Here is a 12,153-nt window from a genome sequence, read left to right as displayed (position 1 = left end):
TAGTGATTTTAAAAGCAATTACATGGCTGAGGTGCATAGGAAATGCTAAGGAAATCCTTACTGTTACAAAACAAGTTACACTCATCTTGAGTCAAAAATCAAGCGATTAAATATAAAATTTCATATTATTACTGACATGTGTAGGTAAAGTGGATGTCAATGGAATGATGTGGAGAAAAAAATAACATGTGAAAAGTAATAGTTTGATAACTACTGTCAGTTAATTTTTATATATTAGTGTCTGAAATTTTTTACTCTCTCAAATCATTTATTTCATATTTCCTTAAGCTTTTTCAATCATGTATATTTTTTATTTTGCAGAGACAAAAGGAATGTGGAATTCCAAATTTCCATATCTGAATTATCTTGAATTAGTCTATGGAACGGAAGTAAATACCCTGTGGTAGTTTTGATGTGATAAACTAAGTCAAGTTAGGTCTTGTGTATTTAATCATTATGTATAAGTGTACAGGAGCTTAGAAATACAAGAAGTTAAGCTGAAAATGCAGCTAGCGAGAAGGATGACACGGGAAGCAAGTTGACGGGTTCGGTGTGTCCCTGCGATGAGGTATTGCGGAAGAGTACACTGGCAGACGAGAAGGAAGCACGCGACGTTTCTGAGGGATGAGAAATTGGAGCGGAAGACTGCTCGAGAAGAGAAAACCAGAGTTGAGTTCGAGTGAACTCAATTCTGGAAGGCCAGAGGATCACCCAAGCAACTAGAAAAGGAGGTAGCAACCGGAGAAGGTGCCAGACGATCAGCACATGGTTGACCGGTCCGGACACTCGGACAAGATGGTCCAGACGCCCGGACCAATTTGGTGCCAACTAGGGCGCCTTATCGAGTGGATCATTGCTGGGTCCACATCAGCAATTGTCTGGGCGCCCAAGAGTGGATAAAAACTTATCTTCGTGCCGTTGCGTGGAGATAGACTTTGCCACGCTGGGGGCGCCCGCATAGGGTCCAGGCATCTGGATCGAGCCATGTCAGCAAACGGTCAGATTTGACCAACAAGATATAAATAGAGCCATAGTCTTAGTGGTTGAACAAACACTTGTAAACGAGTTCAGCACTTCAATTTCTAGTTTTGTTCTTTACTTTTCTAATCTTTCAACGTTGTAAAAGGCTAGTCCGCCTTGGGAAGAAGAAGATTTTAGTGAGCTACATTTGACTTGGATTAACAATCTTCTGATTACAAACCAAGTAAATATTCTAGTCTCTTTCTTTATTTTATACATTTAATTTCTGTTCTTAACAAATGTTTGCCTAACTTAGTCCAAAGATCGAGAAAGGATATTCTTGTAATTCTAGACAATTCACCCCCACTTGCCAGCCGCCTGGGGACCTACATGTTAGTTAGAGCCCTAGAGACAATCATTTGATGATTGTTGTATGGACTTGTTGTATCATATTCTTGTATATAAAAAAAGGCATTTGTTTTTGGTTATTATAATTATTTGTATTGGTGCCAAATAACTAAGTATAATAACGTCCTTGAGTAGAAAGTTCTTACCTATATCAATCGATTGGTTGAATCGATAGTGAGATGATATATGGAATACTACTCTTAATCATTCCTAGTCAAGTATTAACATTCAGGGACAATGTTAATGCGACGAGACTAGCATGTAGGTCAACTCGATGACTTGATCTCACAAGTCATGGATATGGAGATATCAAGTTGACACATGAGTATGCATTGGAGAATGTATACTGAATGACCCGCCATGAGAAAGTATCATTGATCGTTATATGAGTGTCATATACTTTCTCATGTGTCTATTAGTATGACTACTAGTCCTTGGACTTGAAGTCACCATGGTTCCCTACATAAGGAGTTACATACTTTGGCTTCGTCAAACGTCACCCGTAACTGGGTGGAATATAAAGGCGATTACTGGGTATGTAACAAATTATGCGGAGGGATGTGAGTGATGTAGATGAGATTTATCCCTCCTATATGACGGGAGTGACATCGATATTCTTGATAGAGTAATACCACTAAGTGCATGATCATGCCCAAATGAGTCAATATGAGATGTTGAGCTCATTTGATTGAGTGAGTCTACTTGGGATTCAAGATTTAGATTGATTAGAGGATGACACGATCTATGCCTCATATTGATCAATCTAGATGTCTAGGATAGAAGGACAATGTCATATATTGTGAGGAGTCACAATTAGTAGTTACAAGGTGATGTTGGATCTCAACATTCTTATAACTTGGGTAGTAATGATGTGTTGCTAGATATAGCTCATTATTTATGCTTCTAAATGGGTTTAGGAGCATTGCCAACGTTATAAGAACCTATAGGGTCACACACAAAAGGCAATTAGATGGAGATTAGGTTCATTTGATGAACCTAAAGGATTAGGTTCATGTGATGAACCAAATTGGATTAAGAGTAATCCAAATTGAGTTAATTGAGTTGGACTCAATTTGGTTCATGTGTTAAGTGAGTCTAATTTGGACTTAGACTCATTTAATTAATTTAATTCAATGAATAGAGATTCATTAAATTAAAATTGACTTAAACCAATGGTTAGATTAGATCAACCAAGGGAGAGAAGTGGTCAAGTTTGACTTGACTTGAGAGGAAGATGAACAGTCAAGTTTGACTTGACCATTTGCCACCTCATTGGTGAGTTGACATTAAGTGGCTAATGGTGATATGCCACATCATTAAGGTTGCTTAAGTGGAGTGCCACCTCATGTGTGAAATCAAGAGCCTTAACTCTTGATATTCCATGGGGGTTACAAGCCATTAAGTGGTCGACCACTTAAAGGTGTGAATGAGTGCATTTTGTGTGCTAATTGATTTTCATCTTCTTCACTTTGTTTTTCTTCCTCTCCCTCTCCTCCTCCTTGCCGAGACCATCAAGGGTGCTAGCACAACCTAGTGGTTTCTCTCCACCTTCTTACTTGTGTGGATACACATAGAGGAGTATCTACTTTGATACTCTCGAGATCCGACGAACCGTGGACGAGCGGGATTAAGCGAAGGGCTTCGCATCAAGGGTAACCTCCTTTCCTTTGTAGATCTAGTGTAGATCTAGGTTAGAGAAACTCGTACACGAAATTTTGTTTTATAAACTTCGCATGGATCCGGTGGCATGGGGATTTCGGGGTTTCCGCAACGCAAAAAGCAGTTTTTGCGGCCCAAAAAACCCAACACTACAATTGGTATCAGAGCGAGGACTCTTCAGAAGGATTGACGGCCGACCGAAGCAAAGAAATCAATGGCTGGACCAAGCCTCAACCTGTCAAACTTCGAAGGGGAGTTCGCACACTGGAAACGCCGATTGGAGGTATTCCTACAAACTGATTTCAAAATTCTTTTAATAATAAAGTATGATTTTGTAGTTCCTAAGGATCAAAAAGGAGAAGAGAAAGAAGAAAATCAATGGACAAAGAAAGAACAAAATGAATTCGTAGCCAATAGCAGAGCGGAATACCACTTGCTAAGTGTATTATCACCTCAAGAAGTCAACCACATCAAAAGTTATTCCTCAGCCAAAAAACTTTAGGAAATATTCTTAGAGCTCCATGAAGGCACATCCAAAGAGAAACTCGCATGATGAGATATTCTTCGGAATTAACTAGCAAACATCCGTCTGAAAAAATGTGAGAAGGTAGCCCAACTACATGTGAAGATCAAGGAGTTGATCACTGAACTGGTCAACCTCGGCGAAATAGTAACCAACCGGGACTCTGTCCGCTACGCACTGAACGTCTTTCCCAGAACTCAGAATGAGCTTCGATCATAGACACCTACTACATCTCTAAGGACTTAGAGACACGTACCTTAGAAAAACTTTTTTCGACTTTAGAATTGCATGAATCCAGATGTTCAAGGACAAGTAAAGAGTCGAGTCAGAACCTAGTACTAAGAGCCACCAAAAAGGATGAACTCAAGTCAAACTCAAATATTGATGCAAACCAAGAAGCTTATATAGTAAGGAAATTTAAAAAGTTCATTAAATCTAACAAATTTAAATAATATAGATCAGAAAAAATTCAAGAAACAAGAGAAAGGTCTGATGCTACCATTGCCAAAAAGAAGTACATATAAAAGAACACTGTTTAGAGCTCAAGAAGGAGAAAGACAAAGGGCTAAAACACAAGTACAAAAATCTCAATGCCACATGGGATTAAAACTTGTCATCCGAGTCCGAAATAGAAACATATGCTAGACTAGCACTGATGACTAGTCATGGAAAACCAAGCAACTCAGAAGTTAGCATCTATGAAGGGAGAGCGACATCAGATAAATATAGCGACGTAGGGAAAGAATCTAGCTTTAGATCTGACATGGTAAGGTATGTCTCTTATCTCTTGATCAATTGTATTTTGGTATAAAGTTCAAATCTAAGTCAATATGTAAATTGAAAACTAAAAATTAAAAATTAAAAAAGAAAAATTTAGAAATAAAAATAATCTTAATAAAATCATGTTTAATAAAAAATTTTGATAAATTAAAAATTAAAAATGTTAAGCTGAAAAAATAAATAATTTTTTTTAAAAATTCTGCAGGTTCAAATTTTACTATTTTAAATTTTAAAAATTATCAAGTACTAAATTACTATTATAGATTCCACAAGGGTTAAATCAGATAAGCAATAAAAAAAGTATATTTTAAGAAAAATTTTTATTAATTCAATAGGTAGTTCCAAAATCATGAGTAGATTAAATCTTTATGCATATTTTATTTGTAATTTAATTTAATATTTTTTCTTAAAACTATCTAACCTTTTCAAATAATTTTTTTCGAATCTTTTATACTTGAAATTAAATAGATCTTAATTTTTCACCTAAAAAGGATTTTATTTCTTATTTGTAGGAAAACTTTTAAAATTTTATGACCACTGTATTACTTTTTATGAATTTTTCAACAAAAATTATATTTTTAAAATTTAAATTATTACGCAGAGTTATTTTTAAAAAATTTATTTTTCTATGCTAAAACATCATGTTATCTTTCAAAAAAATTTTTGTCAAAATTGTTTGACAGTTATTTAATCTTCTAAGAAGTTTTTATCAAAATACTAATTTTTAATATTAAAAATTCTTGAACATTCAATTTTTGTAATTTTATTTTTTTTCTACAGAAACAGATTCTATTTTACATATTCAGGAAATTTTACAAAATTTTTAAGCTTAAAATCTATTTTTAAATATTTTTTTATGAAAATAAATCTCTATGTATAAAATAATTAATTACTGCTTTAATTAATGTTATTTTTTTGAAACTTTTATCACTATTTTGGATAACTATATTTAACCATTATAAAAATTTTCAGAAATTTTCAACTATTAAAAATAATTTAAAATTATTTCTTTTAAAAATTAATTTTTAAATCACAAAAATTCAATTTTCAATAAATACTTTCCAAAAAAATTTTCTAAGGGTTAGTTACTAATTATGTAAGCCATAGTATTTTTTTACTTCTACTTTTAATGTGATCAAAAGAGAAGAATTATAGATTAAGTTTAAAGAGAAGTATATTTTAATTTACATATTCATTTACTTTAATATTTTGCTTTACCTTAACTTAAATTGAGTTGATCCACATAAAAAAGGGGGAGATTGTAAATACCCCGTAGTGATTTTGATATGATCAACCAAGTCAAGTTAGTTCCTGTGTATTTGATTTTTATGTCTAAGTGTGCAGGAGCTTAGGAACACAAGAAATCGAGCGGAATACGCAACTAGCGAGAAAGATGACAGGGGAAGGAGTCGATGTGCTTGGTGCGTTCGAGAGACAAGATGCTACGGAAGAGTACGCTTGCGGACGAGAACGAAGCGAACAGCGTTTTCAAGGGACGAGAAGCTGGAGCGAAAGACTGCTCGAGGAGAGAAGGCTGGAGGACTGCCCAAGCGACCGAAGAAAGAGGCAATGACCGGAGAAGGCAACGGACAGTCAGACATGGCTGACTGGTCCGAGCACCCAGACCGTTCGGGCGCTCGGGCCAATTTGGGGCCAACCAAGGCGCCTTGTTGAGTGGATCATCGCTGGATCCACGCCAGCAACTGTCCGAACACCCGGAGTGGGTCCAAGTGCCCGGGAGTGGATAAAAACTTATCTTCGCGTCGTTGCGAAGCCCATTGTGTGGAGATAGACTTTGACACGCTAGGGGAGTCCGGATAAGGTCTAGGCGCCTAGATCGAGCCATGCCAGCAAACGGTAAAATTCGACCATTAGGTTATAAATAGAGCTCTAGTCTCAGTAGTTGAACACAACACTTGTAAACGAGTTATGTTCTTCAATTTCTAGTTCTGTTACTTACTTTTCTGAGCTTTCAATGTTATAAGAGACTACTCTACCTTTGGAAGAAAGACATTTTAGTGAGCTACATTTGTCTTATATTAACAATCTTCCGATTGCAAATCAAGTAAATATTCTTGTCTCTTTCTTTATTTTATGCATTACTTTCTTTTTTAACTAGTGTTTGTCTAACTTAATACAAAGATCGAGTAAGAATATTCTTGTAATTCCAAGTAATTAACCCCACTTTTACCGGCCACCCATGAATCTACAGGGATAGAGCTACTGACGTTGTTGTTCAAGGATATGTAGATGTTATTCATAATTTGAAAGTTAATCAAAATGATAAATGTGGAAGTAAACATCTAGGCATATTCTACCATTCTTCAAATGAGTACGAAAATGACAATAATGTATCTTCATACAACATTGATGTGACAAAAATCATCTATAAAATGAAAACAACTATAACAACTAGAGATAAAGTTGCAAAGAAAAAAAAACCAGCAACAACACTTGGATATTAGGGCATAACTGCATGATATGGACAATGAATTTTGTAATTTTGTGGATGATTTTAATGCAAATTTTGCAATCATTGCAAATGTCATGGCAAAAGAGAATTTACGAGAAAAAAATGACTTCAGAAAAGAATAAAAGATGTGATTGTTGAGCCAATAAACCTTAAGTCCTTAACCTTGCTAGTGGTGATGTATTCAAAGCAAATAATAAATTCACTGTAGATAGAGATATGATTGATGTGTTATTCAATATTCCTTCAGAGATACAAAGGAATTACATGATTAGCTTACTCGTCCCCTCTCCAAATATATAGACAATGGTGTTGGATTACGTGGAAACTACTTTCAAGATTATTGTTATGCTGCATTTTATGATAACAATGTTAATTTTTGTGATGGCCTTGTTAAATTTTGTAAAAATTATCTTGGGATGACTATTATGTTTTTTTTGCCGTAGTTGTTCTAAGTTTTGTGATGGTCTTGCTAGATTTTGTAGAAACTATCTTAAGAATAAATATTATGCTGAATTTTGTGATAGCAATGCTAATTTTCTTATTGTATTACTGTGAATTATGGAAATGACTTTAAGGAAAAGTATTATTCTAGATTTTGTAACAATAATTGTTAGATTTTGTGGAAACTACTGTATGGATAGTTAGAATGTTGTTATAATATCTGAATATTTTTTTTGGATGTATTTTAGATTTAGCTAAATATTTTGATGCATTTTGTGAGAATAGTACTAGAGTTTTAAGAAAATATTTTATGATAATAGCACAACCATTTTATCAAAGCTATCTTGTCAAATTTTGTTATGATGTGGTAATTCTTCTCTCTAATTATTTTACCTGTTATTGATATAAATTTTTTTAACCAGTGTGATTGATCAAAATTGGCAAAATATTATACAAAATCTGATGAGTTAGTAGGATGTTAAATTTCATTATTATCAATTTGACTCAACTGCCCGAAGATTTATTTTAGAAAAATAAAGTCTATTCCACTTAATTTTCTTTAGGTTGGTATAAAAATTAGTAGAGCAAAATTATTAAAACAGAGTTTATTCCAAAATATTAAAAAAATATGTTTAAAGTTATTAGGAATAGTCAATAAGAAAATAATTATAAAATACCATATAAATAATTTTGGAGACAAAATGTATAGAAATTTTATAGAGATATTATGATTTGGTTTAAAAGCAAATATGATATTTGTTACATTTATATTCCAAACGTCCGACAAATCAAATAATAATATTGACAATCCTATCAAATCTCAACTTATCAACCAAATATTACTTGTAACGAAGTACTCCTACTTAATAAAAATTATCATATAAAAAATATTATTATAACAAAATATCCTCTCCTAATTCATCAAAATTAATTTCAATTTGATCAAATTCACTTTAATATTATTACAAGATGCATAGCCTTTAGCCACACCAACTATAAACAATTTTAATTATATTATTCTATAGTATAATAATTTTGCACAAAACCACTCCAACTCTAAAATAAAAAAATAATAAAATAATATTTTAATATCTTTTTAAACATATGATAATAAATATAAAGAATGCTCTTATAACTTTTACCTAGCAAGCCAATTGATATACCGGAACCGAACATACCAATCAAATTAGATGAGCTGAGTCACAAGGGTCAATCAGGCTAATTGGGTCAGGTCAGTACATGCTGATAAGTTCAAATGGGCTAGTCCTTCCTGTTGACCCAATGGAACAATCAATGCAATCAAGCTTAGCAGATCAGTCTATTTAAGCAGATCGATCGGCTTAGATTGGCCAAATGCGATGGTTAAACGAGACAAGCCAGTCCGACCAGGTGAACAGGTCAAATGGTCTGAGCATGGCGTCTAGCCTACCTCTAGAGTTTTTCTCTTCAATGCACCAAAAACAGACAATTGCATCCAAAAACTAGAAAATAATCTATTTTTTTTTAAAAAAAAATAAACTTTTCGAAAGAAATTGTTTTTCAGCAAACATAAAAGATGTGCCTGAGAACAGTTCTTGCAAAACCAAACATCGTATTTCAACTCGATTACCTGAGGTTGCCTACCGAGATATAGCAAATCTCACCGTCGCAAACAATCATATTATTTCTTCTTATCGCCCTACCTCTAGAGTTTTTCTCATCAATGCACCAAAAACAGACAATTGCATCCAAAAACTAGAAAATAATCTACTTTTTCTTTAAAAAATAAACTTTCGAAAGAAATTGTTTTTCAGCAAACATAAAAGATGTGCCTGAGAACAGTTCTTGCAAAACCAAACATGGTATTTCAACTCGATTACCTGAGGTTGCCTACCGAGATATAGCAAATCTCACCCTCGCAAACAATCACATTATTTCTTCTTATCGCTCACTCCAGCAGACCTGAGAAACAGAGGATATACTTACTTTTCAGATAAAAATGAAACAAAAACTAGCATTGGTTCGAGAAAAAACTTAAATTAGGCAGGTAATCAGGCCTGAGTCAAAAGCTAATACACAGTGCAAGTTCAAGTCCGAGTCTCTGCCAGATCGATGCTATTCTTGATCCAAAATCTAATGATTATAGAAAGCAAAACTGGAGTTTGAATTCAATCCAACATCATTTTATGGTCATCCCTAGAGGAAACTAGAGTGACAATCACATTCATCATTCTTGAAAAGGAAATTCTGCTGCTGCCAACCACACTAATTGATTCAAACGCTCCCAATTGGGCCAAACAGGTCCTGCGGGTTGATTGGGTAAAGCAGGACATCGAGCAAGATGAGCTAACTGATAGATCACACAAAGCCAAGGCATAAGGGACACCCATGTTAGAATGGGCCAACTAGTCAAATAGATCAAATGAGCCAAACAGGTCATGCGAATTAGAAGAATCAAGTGGAGTAGATCAAGTTGGCTGAATAGATACTAACTGATCAAACCAGCTGATTTTACCTAGCAGATAGATTCAAATGAACTGAGCAAATAAAATGTTTACTCCTCTTTATTAAGGTTACATTTGGTTATGCATTTATCAAATAAAATCTCCAGTGAATAAATGTAAATTATAACTGTGATATTAGACTTATAGAAAAAAGAAAAGAAAATTACTCCTACAACAAAAAACGGAATCATGAAAAACATAATAAACCTTTCACCTCATTTTCCGGAGAACATTAGCCATCTCCTCTCTCTTCTTCTTGGCTCTTTTGTGTGTACCCAGCTTTCTCTTTGCAACCTTCAGTGCACGTTTATCCTTTCCAACCTTTAGTAATTCAGTGATCCTCTTCTCGTAAGGAGCAAAACCAGCCACTTCTCTGATCAAACTCCTAACAAAATGCACTCTCTTGCTAGTTTTCTAACACGTTATTGCCCAATATTAGTTACATTAGATCATAATAATGAAAAAATATATAAATAAAAAAATGCAAAAATCAAAAGGACGCCCTTTATTTCCATTATCATCAAAACAGCATTCTATTTCAGAAAATATCAAAAAGACCCCTATCATATTTTTCATCTAAAAAATACCCTAATTTCAGCACTGTTATAGCAACTTTGGCCAATACCGCTACAACTAGAGCAACTTTAGCCAAAACAGCACCATGTTATACAACTTTAGTCAACACTACTCCAACGAAAACAATTTAGAGCAGCTTTGGCCAAAATTGCTACAACATGAAGCAACTTTGGCTAAAACTACTCTGACATGGAGCAACTCAATTTTAATCAACTGCTCTATCTTATACTAGTGTTAACCTAAATTCCTCCACATTGTAGCAGTTTTGGCCAAAATTGTTACAACAGTATTTGGCTAGTTTTGACCAACTTAGAGCGGTTTTAACTAATATTCTCTAACCAATGCTAAAACAATTTTGGCCAAAATTACATGCAACAATTTTGAGCATATTATAGTATTTGACCAATCTTGATCAAGTTGAAGCACTTTTAACCAATATTAAAGTAGCTATAACCAATACTAATACAATTTTGACCATTTTGAGTAGGTTGTAACAATTTTAGCTAAAATTGCTACAACAGTGTTGTCCTGGAACAAGGATATTTTAGGATGAAAAAAATAGGATGGGAGCCCTTCTGACATTTTTTTAATATGGAGCATATTTTTAATGATAACAAAAACAAGGGACACTCTTTTCATTTTTTCCCGATAAAAACATATGGAAAGAGAAAGATATACTAATTTTGTGCCACTAGTCCTTGAATAAACAACAGAAATAGCATAGCACAAGTCCCGAATGCAAGATAATTACAGATATGAATGCAAATGGTAATTAATCAGAGCACAGTAATTGATATTGCATTCTGAATGCAATAGAATGTTGGCTTTTAGGAGTTTGTTCCCACCAAGTAGCTGTTATGTCTGCTTTTTTTTCCAACATAGAACTTGAAGAACAGGAGATGTACAGCAATTCTCTAACATAAACATAAACTCAAGCAATGATGGCATCAAATCTTATCAGAATCAAACAAAAGGAAAACCTACAACCAAGCACTTTTATTATGAAGAGAGCATGCACTCTCCACACACCTACTACTGGTAAATCTTGAAATCCGTCTAAAACTACTCGTTTACCTCGTAACAAAACAAAATCTTGCGCGTAAAATCAACAGAACCATAAATTATTTACTAAGTGGAATGCGAAATGAGCTTGAACAATGGATCAAATCGTAAGCTCCAATTTCCAAAACCTCCAAATTCATACCCCTTTGCGGCTGGAAGGACGAGGAGCTAACTCCCTCCTGGTGACGACGTGCCCTTTGTTGAGGCCGACGAAGAGACCGGTCTTCGGCTGAGGAGGGGCCATTGCCAGGCCTGGAACGCGAACTCCCTTCAGACAAAGTAAGATAACGATCAGATCAGGAGAAAACCCTACCGCCGACGAACTCAAAACTCCGTGGGCTAAGGGCTTACCACGAAACGCAGCTGCAGCCGACAGCGCGACCAGGAACCCTAATGGCGGAGACGCGCGATCCGTTAAATAGCGAAATGAAATGTTCCAAACTCTGTTATATCGGAATTGCCCTAGCGACTAAGAACCGTTCGATTTGATTGGATAGTCACATGGTGAATGGACGACATTGACAATTGGGACTCTGATGTTAAAAGTGCATCCTTAATTATTTATATTGTCATTCTTTTGAAATGTATTAAAATAGCATTATACTAGCAACTTTATAGCTCAAATACTAAATATTATTAGCCAATTTAATCGTAAAAATATAAGCTATTTCTTTTTATAATTAAAATAATTTTGAATAAAATTGTCCCAACTTAAAATTATATATATATATATATATATATATATATATATATATATATATATATATATATTTATTTATTTTTATATT

The 12,153-nt window shown here is 34.2% G+C and overlaps 1 protein-coding gene across 1 annotated transcript; it reads right to left on the bottom strand.

Annotated features, from left to right (window-relative positions):
* Nucleotides 1-8,979: 8,979 nt before the first annotated feature.
* Nucleotides 8,980-11,853, bottom strand: LOC121971468 (60S ribosomal protein L36-2-like). Its single transcript, XM_042522749.1, has 4 exons — nt 11,717-11,853; nt 11,508-11,633; nt 9,942-10,141; nt 8,980-9,185 (listed from the first exon to the last, which is right to left on the bottom strand). The coding sequence occupies exons 2-4, from the start codon at nt 11,607-11,609 to the stop codon at nt 9,155-9,157; spliced, it is 333 nt and encodes a 110-aa protein (XP_042378683.1). The 5' UTR covers nt 11,610-11,633; nt 11,717-11,853; the 3' UTR covers nt 8,980-9,154.
* Between the last annotated feature and the right edge of the window lie 300 nt (nt 11,854-12,153).

The sequence above is a fragment of the Zingiber officinale genome, chromosome 4A (genome assembly GCF_018446385.1).
Source record: "Zingiber officinale cultivar Zhangliang chromosome 4A, Zo_v1.1, whole genome shotgun sequence".
NCBI lineage: Eukaryota > Viridiplantae > Streptophyta > Magnoliopsida > Zingiberales > Zingiberaceae > Zingiber > Zingiber officinale.
This window is presented reverse-complemented; position numbering and strand designations above follow the sequence as displayed.